The sequence below is a fragment of the Ovis canadensis genome, chromosome 22 (assembly GCF_042477335.2).
Source record: "Ovis canadensis isolate MfBH-ARS-UI-01 breed Bighorn chromosome 22, ARS-UI_OviCan_v2, whole genome shotgun sequence".
Lineage (NCBI taxonomy): Eukaryota > Metazoa > Chordata > Mammalia > Artiodactyla > Bovidae > Ovis > Ovis canadensis.
Genome location: NC_091266.1, coordinates 54510199 through 54530223, shown reverse-complemented (window position 1 = coordinate 54530223; position 20025 = coordinate 54510199). Strand labels below are relative to the sequence as shown.

At 38.9% G+C, this 20025-nt stretch overlaps 1 protein-coding gene and 2 non-coding genes across 3 annotated transcripts in view; all 3 read left to right on the top strand.

Moving 5' to 3' along the window:
* Window positions 1-1786: 1786 nt before the first annotated feature.
* EIF3A (eukaryotic translation initiation factor 3 subunit A) overlaps window positions 1787-20025 on the top strand; it is a 32675-nt gene continuing 14436 nt past the window's right edge. The window contains exons 1-11 of the mRNA XM_069567261.1: window positions 1787-2430; window positions 7724-7914; window positions 8087-8223; window positions 8612-8775; window positions 10117-10316; window positions 11470-11678; window positions 13400-13571; window positions 17086-17190; window positions 17780-17878; window positions 19117-19233; window positions 19487-19672. Of these exons, the coding sequence (XP_069423362.1) occupies window positions 2382-2430; window positions 7724-7914; window positions 8087-8223; window positions 8612-8775; window positions 10117-10316; window positions 11470-11678; window positions 13400-13571; window positions 17086-17190; window positions 17780-17878; window positions 19117-19233; window positions 19487-19672 (1629 nt within the window). The 5' untranslated portion in view covers window positions 1787-2381. The remainder of the gene's footprint in view (window positions 2431-7723; window positions 7915-8086; window positions 8224-8611; window positions 8776-10116; window positions 10317-11469; window positions 11679-13399; window positions 13572-17085; window positions 17191-17779; window positions 17879-19116; window positions 19234-19486; window positions 19673-20025) is intronic.
* Window positions 17515-17644, top strand: LOC138428018 (small nucleolar RNA SNORA19). Its single transcript, XR_011252257.1, has one exon. It is a non-coding gene; the product is annotated as a small nucleolar RNA SNORA19 (small nucleolar RNA).
* Window positions 18672-18798, top strand: LOC138428017 (small nucleolar RNA SNORA19). The gene has a single exon (XR_011252256.1). It is a non-coding gene; the product is annotated as a small nucleolar RNA SNORA19 (small nucleolar RNA).

The window sequence follows — 20025 nt, the reverse complement described above, 5'->3', positions numbered from 1 at the left end:
TTCAGGTCTACCAAATAATGAGCAATAATCAATAATGATTTTACCATTTTCTTTGAGATATGACAATGGAAAGTTAAGAATGTTGGAAAGCTTTTTTGATACTTAGGTCAGGTTTCTTTTTATTTTATTCTGTTATGTACCTCTCTGGTCTACTGAAAAAGTTTTCTATCTATAGCATTTAAAAGCTATATTTGATCTTATGTTTAGCTATTTTGACTTAAGTATTTTATACACAAATAAGCCTCTTGATCTTGTCCTATAAAACAGTTCCCATGGCTTTTTAATACCTATTGCTCAACTCTGCTCTTAGTTTTTGAGGTGTAAGCTCAGGGTGATCTAATCATTTGGAAGAAGAACTCTCTGAAATGAATTTTAAAGTAAATTTTTTTTTTTTTTAGAATTTGTGATTTTTTTTCTGTCTATGTCTGCATTTCCCAAATATTCTTTCTAGTGATAAACAGAAAAACCTCTTTGCTGAGGCAGAAGGAATGAGGGGGAAATGCTTTTTGTGTGTATATACTGTAGTTTTCTCATTCGTTAATGTGGTACTCTCATTAATTCACACATCCCATCTATTATTGTGGTGGTGAGTTTAGTCACTAATTCTGTGTCCGACTCTTGCGACCCCATGGCCTGCAGCCTGCCAGGTGCCTCTGTCCATGGGATTTCTCAGGCAAGAATATTGGAATGATTTGCTATTTCCTTCTCCAGGTGGTCTTCTCCACCCAGAAATTAAACCCACATCTCCTGCATTACAGGTGGTCTCCTCTATTGTAGGCAGATTCTTTACCACTCATTATTACAGAATGTATAATAAATTTGCAACAATTTATTCTACTGCTGCTTTCTGAATTTTTCTTCTGATTTTAATTTTTTTGGTCAAGCTGCAGGGCATGCAGGATCTTCTGTTTCCTTGACCAGGGATGGAACCCATGCCCTGGCAGTGGAAGTGCATAGTCTTAACTGTTGGACCACTGCCAGGCAAGTCCCAGAACTCATTTTGAATAATTAGATTAAGTTTAAATGGCTTTCAAGTTCTAGGTATAATGTTTGAACATTAAAGTTGTTCATTAAAAATAGAAGACCTGTAGCAAACGGCCTGTACAGAATTTTTTCATTAACACTCTTCTTAGGTTTGTGTGCAGTATATGCTCAAAATAAAGGCGACGACAGTCCCATGTATTTTCAAATATTTTGAGGGTCTGGTCTGCTGCACGTCTTTTCTCCCCACGCTAGACTGCTGTCTCCAGTATATCTCCAACCTTCAGGTCTTGGCTCAAAACGAGCTTTTTCTGACGGCCCAGGCACTCTCTGTGTCACCAACTTTAGGGTTTTATCTAGATGTGAAAAAAACCTGCTTGGTTGTTTAGTTACTTATTGCAACTCTCCTCCCCTGGCTAGTCCGTCATGTGACAGGTCTCCACTAGAGGTGAAAATCCTTGGCCTAATGATATGTTCTCAATGCATTTGTGTTAAGCGAATAAATTCGGTATTTTAACTCAGCCAAGCCAGTATCCTTGTGTGGAGAATTCCAGGGAGGGAAGCCTGACGGGCTACAGTCCATGGGGTCGCAGAGAGTCGGACAGGACTGAGCGACTAATTTTCACTTTCAAGTCAGATCATTCTCTTCCCTAGGCGAATGAAACTCCACTACTTTGGCCATCTGATGCCAAGAACTGACTCATTGGGAAAGACCCTGATGCTGGGAAAGATTGAAGGCGGGAGAAGGGGACGACAGACGAGATGGTTGGACGGCATCACCGACTCGATGGAGATGAGTTTGAGCAAGCTCCGGGGAGTTGGTGATGGACAGGGAGACCTGGCGTGCTGCAGTCCATGGGCTCGCAAACAGTCGGACACGACTCAGCTGACTGAACGGAACCGAACTAAGGCGAATGAGACCGATTTTAACTTTGTAGGACTCCGCACAAATCTTATTAGAGGAAGACTGCGCTTTCTCGCCAGACAGTAGTTCTGACCCAAACTGCATCTTTTTCACCCCTATTCTCACTCGAGGAGCTAGGGGCCTGAGAACCCTCTCCCCAACGTTCGTCTCGCAGGAACCAGAGGTGGAACCCGAGCGCCCGTCTGCCGAGCACAGCCGCCACGTCAGCCGGCGCGCGTGACGCCAACACGCTTGCGCGCGGGAGGGGCGGGGCGTGCCCGGAGGCCCGCCCCCTACATCCGGGGCCTAAGCGGCGGCGGCGGCGCCGCCGCGCAGGGCGGGTCACGTGGCTCTTTCCTTTCCGTCTCTGGCCGGCTGGGCGCGGGCGACTGCTGGCGAGGCGCGTGGAGCCTCGCGCTGGTTCCCCTTCGTCTCCTCTCCCGGCCCGGGACCGCGAGGATTCGCTGACGCCGGGTGAACTGAGCCTGCCGCCAAGATGCCGGCCTATTTCCAGAGGCCGGAAAATGCCCTCAAGCGCGCCAACGGTGAGGAGGGGATCGGAGCGCGCCGGACTGGGGCGGCCCGAGGCCTCGGAGGTCGAGGGGGCCCGGGCCTGGTGCGCGGTGTGCGGCCGCCCGACTGTGGCTGCACGGGAGGCCCCTGCGGCCTGCCCGCCGCCGACCCTACCCAGGGTTGGGTATGGTATCCCTTCTCGCCCCAACCGACATGGGAGGTAGAGCCGGGAGGGTGGGAGGCACGGAGCCGGGAACCGTCTCTCTGCGGGGCTCGCTTTCCTCCCGCCGCCTCCCGGTGAGTCTCGGAGGCAGGGTGGCGGCGTCGCGGCGCCGGAGACAGGCCGACCCGGGCCAGAGCTCCTCTCTCTCCCTGTCTCTGCTGGGCACCCCCTCACTCCAGACCACGGGTCCTTGTGCGATTCGGCCCCGCGCCCCCGGCCGCCATCTGGGAGTGTCGGGGAGGAGGAAACATGGCTCCCTCCCGGGGACAATGCACGCGAGAACCTCGGCTCCACCTCCCGCCGGGCCGGGAGGCCTGGCAGGCCCACCTCCGGGCTCTCCTGCGGACGCCTTCGCGCCCCCGAATCCAGCGCCGCTCTTTGCCGGCCCAGGGTCCACTTCCCCTTCCGACCCCTCTTCTCCGCTTCGGGGACTCTGACCCCTTTAACTAGTTCCCTATTTTTTTTTTTTTTCTTTTGGCATTGATTATTGGCAGCTGCGAAGCCTACTCCGAGTCACAAGGAAGTTGGGACAGAGTTAATACTATAAGAGGGACTTGAAGTTTCTCTCAAATATTAGGAAAGTGAGGCCTAGGGAGACTGGTTTGCCCAAGGTCACTCTGGGAGTGAGTTGTTGAGCTAGAAGCCTAACACCAAGGTCTCTGAACTTCAAGATCCATCGTGATTCTCCCCCCCCGCCCCCCCCCCCCAACTATTGCGCTGCTGCTTGCGATTATTTCCATATGTGTGCTTGAGTCGGCGGCACTGTTGGGAAAACGTGTGTGTCCTGATTTGTTCAAGAGGCATTTATTACGTTGTCATTACAGGGGGTGCAAATGTATTCTCTGGTCTTTCAATAGATTCTTATTTAGGGTTTGTAAGTGTTAAGAGTGTCCATTGCTCTTTAATTTTCACGCTTCCTCAAGCCAAACGAGTTTTGGGTCTTACCCCTGTTGTGGATCGATGTACCGTGTCTGTTAACCCTTTTATACTTATGAAGCTTATTTTGTTAGTTCGTTTGAAAATCCTCTTAGGAAAAGGTCAGTTTCAGTCAATGCGTACAATTGGTACTACTGATAATCTGTCAGGGCCAGAGAGCTGTTTGTCCTATGCTTGTTACTTTTACTGTAAGTTAACAATTTCGGGGAATAAGTAACCGTCTGCGGAATAGGATAATGCCACATTCTGTGGAATAGACTAACTGTTCTAAAAAACAATGGAAACTACAACTTTGATCTAATCACTCACTCTGATCCTCCATGTTAATAGTTTGAACAGGCAGGAAGTTTACACATGCTGATTAATTTATAGGAAAAAATAAGATTGAGATGGAAATTTAACCCTACAAAATAAACTAGCAAATTTAGGGAAAGCATTATTTCTCAAATGTTTTGAAACTTAAGAGAATTATATATTGTGGTATACAAATGGCTTGGGTGAAATTATTACTGTAGATCTGTTTTATAGCCCTTTGAATGCTTTACCAACACATTTTTTCCCATGTTAATTGGCTGAAGCCCTGTAATCTTCATGGCCTAAATACTACATATTGATGTGTTCAAGCCTTGTATCCTTCACTCCTCCCCTTTGAATCTATATGAACTTAATATTTCAGTAACTTGTATGTTAACATCTTAAATCTTTTCTCACAATTTCTAAGTTGAAATAGATTTGATTCATGAAGAGCAATGTATGAAAATGTCAGAAATTCAGGTAGGCAAGATGAGAAACACATGGGGATGGGGACTTGAATTTGTTAGTGTAGTTTTTGTAAAAGGCCTTTTAAAAAGCTGTTAGATGAGTGCTGGTATGGTAGAGATGCCTTCCCTTTCAAGTAGTATAATTTCTGTCCCTTTCATCTTAGATCCTGTCTTAGTATCAATGAGCAGAATGTGGATGGCATATGACACTGTTGACAAAATTTTATAAATAGGGTAATCAGAGCACATTTTATTTTTAATGGAAATAATCTCATTACATTTGTAATATCAAATCAAATCACATTTAGATCTCATCCATTTGAGTATCCTAATAAGATGTGAATAAATTTAGGTGTAGAATGGTTTATCAGAGCAATAGTTTTGGAAGCAGTTGGAAAACAAGCATTCTGGAAAATGAGACCGAGTGGCAGCAGTTACCGGCAAGAAATTTGCATACCCCAGAGTCATTCAGAAAAAGCCCCCTTCCAGTTCATATTGATGATAGTGCCAGTCCAGTTGCTTCTGACTGTATAACGGCCGTTTAACTTACACTCCACCACCTTTGTCTTAAAAATAAAGTTGCTATTAAACCCACAAATTCTGTAACATTATAGCTTATCTACTTGGTCTGTTACACAAATAAACTAGTAAAATTGAAGGGCTGACCTAAACTTTACTATAGGTAGATACATGGCTCACTCACTGTGTCATTAAGAATGCCTACCCTCCTAGGAATAGTTTGTAATTCCAGATTTTATTTTTAAGACGGTATCAATCTGGAAATGAACGTTTCTTTAAAGATTGCAGTATAGCTTTTAGTGTGTGGTAGTTTTCTATCGCATAGCCTCAAAAACTTGTTTTTTTCCCCTAAGTAGATGATTGATTTGGAATTCGAAAGTATTGAATTTGGAATCTTAACTAGCTGTTGAGGAAATGAAAAGTACTTTCAGTTTTATCGCTAAACAAGGCTCACTATTTTTTTAAGTGACATTGTTACCACAGTCATTTAAAAATAAGAGATTGGGAATTATTTTTTGATAGTTTGTTATTTTGTTACCACATCATACTGGGGCCTGCTCTTAAATTTAACTCTTGGTGCCTATTTTGCAACATATTGACAGTGCTTATATACAGTAGTATGGGATTTAAATCCTCAATGTAAAAGTGGGAATTGGATAAGTGATTTTGGTGGGCTGCTGTGATATGCTTAATGTAAAGGATAAACGTAAAAACATTTACTCCCCAATTTTTGGCTGATAGAAGCTGTTTCTGTTAAATAGTTTTGAAAAAAATACTAAAATATTGTTGAATTTTAAAATAACGATGTGTGCGTGCTCCAGGAAGATGATGAGTAGGTCGTTCCCTTGAAACAGAAAACAGCAAAGTATCTAGTTGTAGTCAGTGTTACATCTTTGATTGGGAGGGCGTGATAAAATTGACCCTAGCGAAGATGGCCTTGCTCCCATATTGGCAGATTTGATATTGAGATTATTGAAGTATTGAAGAGGGGTTTATATTAATTTGCTTGTGAGGAGTATGATTGGTATAATATGGGATGACGTAGGATATTGTGTTAAAAGATACTAACTTCAGTGTGTTTTGTGATTTCTCCTGTATAAGGTTTTAAAAATATACTAGAGTAGAAATATTGTTTATAGTTTTCCTGGAGGAAGGAATGTTCAGAGGCAGCATTCCTGAAAGATATGATGATTGAAAGAAGAAATAACAGTTACTAAATCCATAGATCTAGTAAATCCTTCAGATAAGAGACATTTTGGTCTGTTTTTGCCCTAGAATAGTTAATCTTAGATAATGTTATACATTGTTAGGTTAATGCCTAAAATAATTGTCAAGGATTTTTTTAAGAAAAATGAACATTGATTTTAAAAAACAGATGTGTTTTAACTTTTTTATAGTGTAAACCCGTGTTCTGCCAAATTATTTGTCAAAATTTTCAGTGGAGAAATTTTTGTGTGTGTGAAATTTGGCGCTTAACTGAGTTTTAAGTTGAACATAACCAGAAAAGAACTATGTGTAGTCTGTTAAGTGTATTAAGAAAGTTTAAAAAAAAAGAAAAATATGACAAATTTTAACTTTGGTCAGAAATGTAATGGAGGAGCTTTTGCTTTTATTTTCAAAACAAGCAGTATACACAAAATCTGAGGTTGGAACAGATTTTGAAATATTGCTACATACAGAATGCCCTCAGATTTGGGCAGTGAATTTTAAAGAGTATACATTTGTTTGCGCTACATTCAAATATTTTTTCCTCAATTAAAAAATAAACTTTTAATTTTAGAAGTTTGAGATTTACAGAATTATTGTAAAGATAGTACAGAGGGTCACACCACACACAGATTCTCCTGTTAGTAAATATCTTAGATCTGTGTGGTATGTTTGTTACAACTAGTGAATCAGTGCTGATACATTATTATTAAGCAAAGTCCATACATTGTTCATATTTTCTCAGCTTTCTGTAATGTCCCCTGTGTATTTCAGGATCCCACCCAGGACACACTGCATGTAGTTGTCTCCTTAGGTTTCTCTTGGTTGTGGCAGTTAGGGTTGTTGATGGCCTTGACCGTTTGAGGAGTATTGGTTGTCAGGTATTTTGTCTCTTAGCTGGGATTTGTCTCAGTTTGTTTCTCGTGTTTAGATTGGGATAAATAAGTGGGGAGATACTTCATGCTCATGGATTGGAAGACTAAATGCTGTTGTCAGTTCTTCCAAACTTGTTCTATAGGTTCAATGAGATCCCACTGAGCTATTTTGTAGGTATCGACAAGAAATTCTGAAGTTTGTATGGAAAGGCAAAAGGTGTTACCTAGCCAGCTAGTACTGAAGAACAAAGTTGGAGTACTCACAGTACCTGACTTCAGGATTTTCTGTCAGGATACAGTAATCAAGACAGTGAGGTATTGGCAAAAGCCTAGGCAGGTCAGTAGAGAAATGATCAAAAGACAGTCCCCAAATAGACCCACACAGTCAGTTGATCTAAAAGGAACATAGTCAATCTAATTTGTTTTTTCTACCTCAGATCTTAATACAAACTAGCAAAAATTGCATCAGCCAGATAATTGTGACTGAAGTTACACTTGCTTTTTCTGCCTGTTCAAGGGGGAGATTGTTACCCTCATGACTTGAATTTCTGGAACTTCATAAAGTAACTTAGACATAATTGGTGCAGAGGAATTGAGTGAAATCTAGTTTTACCTATAGGTCATATCTGAGATAGTATCAGTTTTCTATTTTTTTATCTTGGCATAGTGTTAGAAATCAAAAATAAATTGTGACCTCAAAAGAGATGGTAATAGGTTGGGAAATTAAAAACAGCCAAGTTAAAAAGCAAGATTTAGGTTTTTACATAGCATTCATAACTAATTTTCTTCTGAATTATTTTTCCAGAATTTCTTGAAGTTGGCAAAAAGCAACCTGCTTTGGACGTTCTTTATGATGTTATGAAAAGTAAGAAACATAGAACATGGCAAAAGATACACGAGCCGATTATGTTGAAATACTTGGAACTTTGTGTGGATCTTCGCAAGAGCCATTTGGCTAAAGAAGGCTTGTATCAGTATAAGAACATTTGTCAACAGGTATGAACAGCTGGGTTTTTGTATTTTAGTAAGTGCTTTTAGTAATTTTGGGAGGCATTTACCTTTCAAATTTACTGTTTTATACCATAAAGTTTGCTTTTAAAATTATTTTTTGATAAAATATTTTCTGGTTTGTTGGGAGACGAGTTTTATTTATTTATTTATTGGCTAGGTGAACATCAAATCTCTAGAGGATGTTGTTAGGGCATATTTGAAATTGGCAGAGGAGAAAACGGAAGCTGCTAAAGAAGAGTCCCAGCAGATGGTCTTAGACATAGAAGATCTGGATAATATTCAAACTCCTGAGAGGTATGTGGGCTGAATTGCTAAATATATCTTTCTCATTGTTTTTCTTCACATGTGTCTCCATTGTCCCCATTTGAAGTAAATGTTTATTAGAAAGAATGCTTGTCTTTGGGATTTTAAATGTACAGTAACTTCAAGTCATGTACTATTCAGAGTTCATAAAAGTGAAAAATTAAACCATCCGATAGGGTGTATACTAATTTAAATGGCTTTAATACAGATTGAGAATTCAAATACTTGGACTAAGTGATAGCTTTACAGTATGTTCAAAGTTGTAGGTAGGATTTGAACTATTTTATAACGATCATTGTTGGTTTTGGTTTTATAATCATATGGCAAAGTAGGAAACCATGTCTAAAATTGTTTTCAACATTTTTAAATATTTTTGTAGTGTTCTCCTAAGTGCTGTAAGTGGTGAAGACACTCAGGATCGTACTGACAGATTACTTTTAACTCCATGGGTTAAATTCCTGTGGGAATCATACAGACAGTGTTTGGACCTTCTTCGAAACAATTCTAGAGTAGAGCGTCTCTACCATGATATTGCCCAACAAGGTAAAACAAGAACTGATTTGAAAAGTTGACTTAAGGATAGGTTTTGCAAAAGATTTAACTGTTAAAGTTAACCTCCTTTTCTCTGTAGTACTTTACATAGTTTTAATTCTTTCTTTAGTGATTGGCATTCATTTAAATATTAAATAAGAAATTTGTTTCATTAGTCAAGGTAATTCTGTGTTTTCCATTGATGTCTGAAGCACCCTTTAAAGTCATTTTGGAATTTTCTGAGTGACTGAAAAGATAAACTTTTCCATTGCTTTCTGGCAAACTTGATTCTATCAGTGCTTTTGACTCTATAGCATACTCTTCAGCAAGCTACTTAACCATATACTGGGTTTCTGAGGTCTTTTTGAGTTCTAGAGTGTTACTGAATATCGAGCTAAACCTTACTGAAGACTCAGGATCATCATAAGAAGTATCCAGTAGTTAACAGTCCGTGCACTTTTAATCTGAAGAACTGTATTAAGTTTGTTTTCCTAATCTTGTCTTCTTGCCTTACTGTTGCAGCTTATCTTCTGTCAGTGCAACCTTTTAACTATATATGACATGAGTGGCTCTTGGCTTTTTCTTACTTTTAGCCTTAGGCACAAGCTTGTCACCATTCTTTAATATGGTATTTGTTTTTGTTTATTTTTAAGTGATTATGTGACTAAGAGTAGCTTACTAGGAGCATTAGAATCTGTTTCGTTTTGCCCACATGGCTAGCATTTAACACAAGTCAACTCTCAACTGTTTTGATAACAGTTGAGATAAATATTAACTTGTAGTTAAACTGCATCCTTTTGTTTCAGGCCTATTGAAATAGAAATACTCTTTTAAGGGATTGACAAAGGACATTCAAAGAAGTTACTTTAGTATTGCATGTATGATAGTAGAGAATTATGTGTTTCAATGATAGAGCAAGTGGTTCATTTACACATCTGTGCACAATTGAAATTAGGTTACCATAGACCCCCAGTTTGTATTACTCAGTTTGTTAGTGCAGAAGCTGTTTTCTAGTAAATTAGGTAAGAGAGTTAATTATATTTCAGACCAGAATTTTTTTGCTCTTTTAGGGTTTGAAGTGATAAGTGTTTGAAAGGTGAGTCTCTCTTAGACCTAAACTTAAATAGCTTCCTTAGCTCTCAGAACCATTTCAGTCATAGACCAGGACTGATGACTATGTCTAAAAGGTGCTCAGGGCACATGAAGTGAGTTATAACTGATCATTTCTCAAAACTGATGCTGAGTTTGGTAAATCTTGTTAAGATAACTAACCTTAATGCATGAAATAGAACCTGTTTAAAAACTAAGTTTATGGTGGAAAGTACCTAATATATTTTACAATTATGCTTATAGCTTTCAAGTTCTGCCTCCAATACACCCGGAAGGCCGAATTCCGTAAGTTGTGTGACAACTTGAGAATGCACTTGTCTCAGATTCAACGCCACCATAACCAAAGTACAGCAATCAACCTTAATAATCCAGAGAGCCAGTCTATGCATTTGGAAACCAGGCTTGTTCAGTTGGACAGTGCTATCAGCATGGAATTGTGGCAGGTATTTTGTGAACTATTTTGGCTTTTCTTTGTAGTAATAATAACCCATATTACCTTTTTTTCTCTTAATGAGTATCTGTGTCTTGGTATCTCTTGGTTAATTTCAATAGCTCGGTAACAGATTTGAGGTTGTCTAATGGAGAAGGAAGAGTTTGGGACAAGAAGTCTCAGTTATTTTGGTTCTTGATGCCTGCTGTCACTTCCAGGCCAAATCATCTAATCTCTTTTTTAGACCTTAGTGCTCAAATTGTGGCTCAGTGTGTGGCGAGTATGCATTTACAAAATTTTGTAAATAATTTCATGGTAGCTTTGTTTCTTATTTACCTGGATTTTAAAAAATCAGTTTGTCTTTCCATCTTATTTTAATAGTAATTTATTGTACTTTATAAAAGTATTGATGGCAACAGTTTAGAAATTACAGACTTGTCCTTTACTGCAGAGAGTTGGAAAATGCAGCACTAGACTGTCCCCTAGATTTCTCAGTGCTGTGTAGACTTAGTAAGCTTCCACAGTGAATATCCTGCATCAGAGATCTCGATAGTGGGCATTTTGTTGTCAACATGGACTTTTTTACTCTAAGGATTCTGCAGACATTTTCTCATGAGTTATTTTTATATATTTGATTCCCCCACCAAATCTTATTGAAATTGCAGAGGCAGAAACTAAAAATTGGTAGTTTTCAGCCAATGAAAATGTGATCTCCTGCTCTCCCATATTTTCCTTTTCTGCAGGTACACCCTTAAGATACCTGAACTAAAGGAAAAAGTTTAATAGAAGACGAGTAAACATGCCTAGTATGGAAAAAATGGATAAGTGAAAGGAAGAAAATATCCATTATCTTAACATTCAGAAATAGCCTTTATATTGTGTTTTATGTCCTTCCAGATTCTTTAAAATTATATTCCCCCAAGTGGTATGATCCTCTTTAGAGGCTTGAGCAGTCTAAGAAATTGTGTTAGTTTTCTGAAATATATCAGATAGTTAAATTATGAATAAAAAGAACCACACATGAAGGTATTTTATTTGCTATTTTTAACCACACATGAAGGTATTTTATTTGCTATTTTTATTCTTAAGTGTAATATATTTTAAGTTTCATAGATTTTTTTTTGTTTTTTTAGAATGTAATGACTAATTTATACCACTAATTTTAGGAAGCATTCAAAGCTGTGGAAGATATCCATGGGCTATTTTCCTTATCTAAAAAACCGCCCAAGCCTCAGTTGATGGCAAATTACTATAACAAAGTCTCAACTGTATTTTGGAAATCTGGAAATGCTCTTTTTCATGCGTCTACCCTCCATCGTCTTTACCATTTATCTAGAGAAATGAGAAAGAATCTTACGCAAGAAGAGATGCAAAGGTAAGAATCTTAACTGTTGGGTAGTACTGAGATATAGAAGAGCTGTCTTGTAAATGGTGTGATAGTGCTAGATCAGGGCTTCTCAGCTGCGCTGCTGACGTTTGGGGCTGGTTATTTTTTTGTCAGGGGGACTGCGCTTAGGATCTTTGGCAGCATCCCTGGTTTTCCCACTGCTTACCAGTAGCACGACTTCTGACTGTTAACTACCAAAAACTCTCTGTGGTATTCTTGAGCAGTATTCTTGGTCTTTGGTAGCTATCTTTTATCTGATAACCAACCCTCCAATTGAGAAAATGGAATGTTAGAAAAGGCAGTGTTAAGGTATTAGCTTCCTTAACTGAGTGTAGGTATTTAGAATTTAGGAACTAATTCGACCCCCTCCCCCCAAAATGAGTACTTTTATCAAGTAACTTTTCCCCCCCAGCTATAAAACATTAACTGTGTAAATAATTGGCATGTGTATTATGTAGATAGCCTATAACCTAACAATCTAAAGACTTTTATTTTTTTAGCATTACGTATATACTTTGTCATGTTTGGTTTTTATTATACATGTTAGTTGGGTTTAGACAACTCACATACCATTTCTTACTGGCAGACCATGTTATTTTAGTCTCTAGCAGAAGTATGTACATCAAATTGTTTTTCTTAGCTTGTAAGCAGTGCATGGAACCAACTAAGTTTTTTCTAGTGTATATGGCAACCCACTCCAGTCTAATTGCATGGAGAATCTTAGACCGAAGAGCCTGGTGGACTGCAGTCCATGGGGGCTGCAAAGAGTTGGGACAGGACTGAGCAACTAAAAGTTGCACTTCCATGTATATATATGTATCTTTTGCCCCACAGAGCATCATGTGGGATCTTAGTTCCCCAAGTAGGGATTGAACGTGTGCCTCCTGCATTGGGAGCTCAAGAGTCTTAACCAGTAGGCCACCAGGAAAGTCCCTTAAAAAACTATTGAGGGCAGTGTTCATTATGTCATTCACTATCAGTTATGTATGTAATCCTTGTCTATTGGAATAAGGGAAAAAACTTGATTTTCTTTAAGTTATTTCTATACTCTTCTGTTAGAAAATACTGTAAGAGTACTGTCATAATCATTAGGCTGTTCGGCTATATGTACATTATTTTCCGTAATCCTCCCAACACCTTGTGACTTAGAAAATTAAGTATCTTGCCTAAGGTTCCAGTCTTGGAAATGGTGAAGCTGAGATTCCAACTCTTGACTCTTGGGCTCCAGAGCCTGCAATCCTTAGTGTCCTGTGGTGCTCTAAATTCAACCTGAGTTTTGTATTTTAAGGAAGCTAACATTTAACCTTTGCCCTCAACTCCCATAATACGTTTTTGTGATCCTTGTAATTTTCCCTCTTCTTAAGTGTCAGTTTTTTCTTAGTTTTAAAAATCTTCCCTAATAGTTTCTATAAGGAAGTAGGGGTGTATGCAGATGTGTCTGTGCTGGCATTCAACACAGTCATTCTAGCTAGAAAACACTGACAGTAGTAAGTGGGTGGGTGAAGTTCTGCTTCTCCAAGTGTTCATTGTAGGATAATCCATTTCTTTTTTAATTAATCCCATGCTTTGATAAACGCTTAGGAGGCCAGTTCGTCGTGGTGGTATACAGATTCTATCACTGGCACATTTTACTAGATAATTAAAGAGAAGTGTCTTTCTCCTATCAAGTAACATTTGCAAATTTAACAGATTGTATCTTTGTTCTCCAGAATGTCTACTAGAGTCCTTTTGGCCACTCTTTCCATCCCTATTACCCCTGAGCGTACCGATATTGCTCGACTTCTGGATATGGACGGCATTATAGTTGAGAAACAGCGTCGCCTTGCAACCCTGCTAGGCCTGCAAGCCCCACCAACGCGAATTGGCCTTATTAACGATATGGTTGGTATAAGTTTTAGCACTTTTTAACGGCTTTGAACAGAACGCTCTATGATCAGGTTTTATAATTTATGATTAAATGAATTCTGATGCATTGCCAGGGGATTCTGATGCTTGGACAAGTTTGAGAACCATTGGTGTAAGTCAGCCCTGTGTTGAGGTGAGATGTTTTGTCTTGAATGAGCTGGAGTTAAATTGGATGCAGCAGACAAGACTCAGACTAGCTTTGAGGACTAGCACGGGCCCCTTAATAAGGGAAGTGTGATGGGAAGGAACGATCATGGCTTATTTCAGGGGCTGTAGGAAAAACTGAAGCTGATAGGTATTAGAAATACGATGAGTCCAGGAAAGCATGGAATTAGATTAGGCCCAGTTCTGGACAACTCAGGTGTTTCTAACTTTGTTTTCTTTAACTTTCATTGTATGTTACTAAGGCAGTGGTTCTTAATTAGGGCTATACACTGTAATTGTGTGTGAAGTACTTTTTAAAATGCAGATTTCTAGGTTTCACCCACTGCAGATACTGATTTCAGAATATGGAGCCCAAGGTTTTGTATCTCACAGTGTTTTACATTGGACTCTTTAATTCAGTAGGAATTTATCATGTTAGTGTCTGTTATCTGCCAGGCAAGTGATAGTTAAATGGAATTTGTACTCCAGAGGAGTTTGATTCACGGTACTTTGACTTAGTGGTTACTGTGATACAGCTCTAGCAAATTACTTCAGGATAAGAGAAAAAAGAGGGAATATAGGCCTTATTTCTTCACTGACAGAGTCAATCAGTTTGGATAAAAGTTAATACATTTTGTATATGGCAACATCCTTCACTGGCAGAGTCAATCAGGTTGGATAAAAGTTAATACATATTGTATATGGCAATACTTTTATCTTGTAACAGTTCTCTGTTATAGTAGCAAGGCAAGTTCCTGTTGTGGTCAATTTTTCAAAAGAACTAACTTAACCTCTGAAATAGTATTTCTCTCTCAATGCCTTCGTGTTTTATACTGCTGCCATTTATAAAAACCGGCTCTGTGTTGGCATGTTTTTATGGGACTGAATTAGGATTGCTGCTGCTGCTATGTCGCTTCAGTCGTGTCCGACTCTGTGCGACCCCATAGACGGCAGCCCACCAGGCATCCCTGTCCTTGAGATTCTCCAGGCAAGAACAGTGGAGTGGGTTGCCATTTCCTTCTCCAGTGTGTGAAAGTGAAGTCACTCAGTCGTGTCTGACTCTTAGCGACCCCATGGACTGCAGCCCACCAGGCTCCTCTGTCCATGGGATTTTCCAGGCAAGAGTACTGGAGTGGGTTGCCATTGCCGTCTCCTGAATTAGGATTAAACGTAATTAAATAAGAGCATCGTATTTAGGAAGAGGTCTTAACTAGCAAATAAGTATTAGAAAAAAAATTTTTTTAATACTGAAAAGTGTGCCTGATGGAAGTATTATCCATATCTCTTGAGCTCATGTAGCATACCTTGATGTTAAAGTTGATCAGTTATGATACTGATGTAGGAGTCTGTTGGTGAGGTCAGGGTCAGTAGGCAGGACATTCACATTTGGGTCCTCATTGGACCCATAAATAAATTCCTATAAGAAGGCTTCTAGTTGGTGCCAGATGAATGGCTTAACTAGATGTCAGGAGGCATTGTCTAAATCTTGAGTTCACTATATGTACAAGGTTGAGACCTGAGTATTATGTTTATGTAGCTAAATTCATAATCACCTAGAGAATGATTCTAGTATCTCAGGAACAGACTCAAGTTAATCAAGTTCATAAGAGATTATTAAGCTTGGGAAGCAAGTTTATTTCAGTAGATGGATAGCCAGTACATTCCTTATTGGAGGTGGTGCTCAATGGAAAATCCAGAATATTCATTTATTTAAAATACAAGTACAGTTGATTCATAATGTGTTCATTTTTGCTGTACAGCAAAGTGATTTAATTGTATATACATTCTTTTTTATATCCTCTTCCATTATGGCTTATCTTGGGATACTGAATATAGTTGTGCTGTTCAGTAGGAAATCTTGTTTATTCTGTGTGTAACAGTTTGCGTCACTAAACCCCAACATCCCAGTCCATCCCCCTGCAAGCACAAGTCTGTTCTCTATGTCTGTGGGTCTGTTTCTGTCTCATAGTTTAGATTTCACATGAAAGTGATCGTATGGCACTTCTTTCTCTTTCTGACTTCACTTGGTACGATCATGGCTAGTTGTGTTTGTGCTCCAGCAATGATGTTACTCCATGCTTTTCCACTGTGTGTGTGTGTGCTTTATCAGCTCATCTGTTGATGAACATTTAGGTTGTCTCCATGCGCTGGCTGTTGAGAATAGTGCTGCTATTCACAATAGTAGGGGTGCATGTATCTTTTTTGAATTACTTTTTCTGGGTCTGTGCCCAGGAGTAGGATTGCTGGATCATGTGATAATTCTAATTTTAGTTTTCTGAGGAACCGCCATACTGTGTTCGTTAGTGGCTGCCCCAGTTTCTGTTCCCATCAGCAGTGTAAGAGGGTGCCCTTTGTCCATACCTTGTCCAGGATTTGTTGTTGATAGATTTCTTTTGCTAATGGCCATAGAGTAGGTGGCCATTTGTGTCGGTGAGTCTCTATCATTTCATGGCAGGTATGTGACTGATGTCCCATGACCTGAGGTCTCTGTCATTTCATGATGGGTGTATGACTAATGTCCCATGACCTGAGGTCTCTATCATTTCATGGCAGGTGTATGACTGATGTCCTATGACCTGAGGGCAGGTTAGACAAGCTACGTCTGTATTGTGCAAGGAAGCTCTATTCACATATCAACTTAAAATATGACTAAATTGTAACATACATTTTAAAAGTACATGTCCTAAGTATAATTGTGTAAATTCTCAAAAAGATTTTTCCATTCACCGCTTTTTCCTGTTTCCTCCAAGAGTAGCCACAGTCCTGATTTATGACACCACAGATAAATTTTGCCTGTTTGTGTATTTTATATGAAATTTAAATCTCACATAAATATGTGAAATTCTTCTCCTCATTGGTGAGATATATTCATGTATTGAATATAGTTGTTATTTCTTTGACTGTTTCTGTATATTATGTGAATCAGGGCCTGTTTTGTCCTGAGTTCTCGCTTTTTTTTTTTGAGTTTGTGGCTTTCCAAGCAGTGTTTCTGTAATAACTTTTCTCTGATACAGCTATTTGTAAACTGGTATTTACTTTTTATTGATAATAAACTTATTTGTATTGGCTGCATGAATTGTCTTTGTAAATATTTTGATTGTGTCGATGAGTTTTTATTTCCTTTGTAAATTCCTGTTGGGTTTCACTGTAGAGAGTTGCATAATTTGGGGCAAGAGACTCAACATAGTGGTCCTGGATTTCTCTTTGGTACAGGTGGTTGAGGCTAGATAAATACCAGTCATTTCTCAGATCTCCAGTGTGATATTTTTATTTAATTTATAATCAATTCAGAATCCCAGTTACAAAATACCTTCAGCAGTTAATCCTTTTGTTTTGCTCACTGTAGGTCAGATTCAATGTGCTACAATATGTTGTCCCAGAAGTAAAAGACCTTTACAATTGGCTGGAAGTCGAATTTAACCCACTAAAACTCTGTGAGAGAGTCACAAAGGTAAGCTTTGGTTATATTATCATGTAGCTATCCCTGTTACAGTTTTATGTTGTATTGTTTTCTTTTTTATTGGAATATAATCACTTTACATTGCGTTCGTTTTTCTGATGTACAGTGAAGTAGATCGGCCATATGCATGCATATGTCTTCCTCTGTCTTGGACTTCCCTTCCACCCTGGTCATCGCAGAGCCCCTGCTGAGCTCTGTGTGCTGCAGCTTCCCACTGGCTGTTTTCTACCTGGCAGTGTGTGCTTGTCAGTCAGAACCTCCCAGTTAGTCCCGTATTTGTTAATAGAGAAGTGTTATCCTGTGTGTTCGAATTCGGTGCACATTTCATTGTCTTTTTTCTTTATGTCAAGAGAAAAGATATTTCTGATGTGCTAAATAAACCTTTGGAGGTAAATTAGCAGCATGACTTAATTTAGCCATTGCTGTCAGTCACCTTCATACAAGAGTCAATAGCTTCCTGTTACATTTTGTATTTCTTTGCATAGTGTGGTGATTTTGTCTGTGAAGAAAATGAAAAAGTATCACAAGTGTTTTAGTATTTATTGTAGAGAAAATGTAACTCTTTTAATGAATTTTATAGGTTCTCAATTGGGTTAGGGAGCAACCTGAAAAGGAACCAGAGTTACAACAGTATGTTCCACAACTGCAGAACAACACCATACTCCGGCTTCTCCAGCAGGTAAAGATGGAAAAACGGATGTTTCATGGAACAGCTGGGAATGTTCCAGTGATTGTTCTGATCACAAAACTAAAAAATTTGGAAATAGCCCAGAAAAAAGCTTCCTCAAATTCTAACTTTCACCAAAATTATTTTATGTGTTTGATTTAAAAAACAGTTATTTTACATAACTCATAGCTGCTTTTGTCTCTTTTGTTAGCCATTGTCTTCGTACATTTTTCCTTGTTAGCCATGTACATCTTTCTTATTCCTTTCGATACCTATGTAGTTTTTCATTGTCTCAAACTACCATGGTTTATTTATTCAGACTATTGGTGGAAATTTTTTAGTTTTTTTGGCCTTAATAAAAAGTTGAAATACTGAACATTTTCTTTACAAGTGTATTTGCATATTTCTAAGAAGTAGAGTTAGTCATAGTCTACACATTTAAAACTTTTAACAGATCCTCAGAGATTGAATTCATGGACCTTCCCAGCAGTAGTTAAGAAAGCTTTTTTTTCCTGCTAACGCTAGTATTGTCAGTCTGTTAGTTTTTTTGGCAACCCTGTGGTATGTGGGATCTCAGTTTCCCACCCAGGGATGGATCCCGTATCCCTTGGATTGGACGTGTGGATTCTTAACCACTTGACCGCTAGGGAAGTCCCAGTATTGTCAGCCTTTTAACTGTTGCAGGTCAGCTTTGTACTTGAGTTTGAATATTATGGTTTACAGTATGACTTAAATGATCCTGTTGTGTCTTCCATTTGTTTCATTGATGGTGGAGAACGTTTACTATATGTTAACTTCCATGTTTGTGCACATGTCATTGACCTGCTTTCTCTATGTGTGAGCAGTGTTATTTCTTCTGTGCTATACAAATAATTGAAGGTTAATTAGCAGTATAACTAAATAGTAATACTGCCCGTCTCCTTCAGACAGTTTTATTAAATGTTCAGATGAATTCGGTAAGTAGCAAGTCTATCTACAAATATGTGACCATTTAGGGGTTTTTTTGGTTTGTTTTTATGGAACTAGGATTTGAAAGGATTATGTGATGGTTTGAAATATGGCGTAATCTTTTCATTAGCCTTGGATTTTAATTCTAGCTCCAGCAGTGCATGTTTACATACTCTGAGCTTCAGTTTCTTTTCTTTGAAAAATAGGCTAACTTTCTAGCTTTCTACTGTTCCATGAGACTCCACGTAACAATTGCTGAATAAATGATAGCTATTATTACTAACATTGTGTTTCTTATGCAGGTGGCACAAATTTATCAGAGCATTGAGTTTTCTCGTTTGACTTCTCTGGTTCCTTTTGTTGATGCTTTCCAACTGGAACGGGCCATAGTAGATGCAGCTAGGCACTGCGACCTGCAGGTAGGTGCTACCAGGGGACACTGAGGCGGTGGAAGGCCTAAGAGGACTAAAACACACACTCGTTGCTTTTCTGCTTTTGGCACTGCTTTAAAGCTTTAATGAATTGAGACTTCTAGCTTTGATATTTGACATTCTTCAGTTGATTTTTTTTCTTAAATTCAGTTGAAATTTTAATCAAAGTTACTAATTTGTGTAAAGACTTTATATTTGCGTGTAGATTTAACTATTGATAATACTCTTTCAATTTTCATAGGTTCGTATTGACCACACTTCTCGGACCCTTAGTTTTGGATCTGATTTGAATTACGCTACTCGAGAAGATGCTCCAATTGGTCCTCATCTGCAAAGCATGCCTTCAGAACAGATAAGAAATCAGCTGACCGCTATGTCCTCAGTACTTGCGAAAGCACTTGAAGTCATTAAGCCAGCTCATATCCTGGTACGCATCTATGGGAGAAATGGATGACGGAATTATGAGGGGCCCTTTAGGTCTTTCAAAAAAAGGTTTGAAATGATGTCTCAGAGAAGGGATTTATTATATATTTCCTCTTAGTTGTGTTTGATACTTTCGATATTTTATTAAATATCTTTGTCAGATAACACAGATCGTTGAGCTGCCTTCTGTGGGTTAGAGTAACAGGTTAAGGTGATCATAGGAGTACTGTGATGAGTGATAAACCACAGGTGATGACCCTCCACATAGGGAGTACTGTGATCATGCCTTTGCCTTCTGTTTAAGTTGTTTGTGAACTCTGTATTTTCTCCTTGGCTTGAACACTTTATAGTATGTAT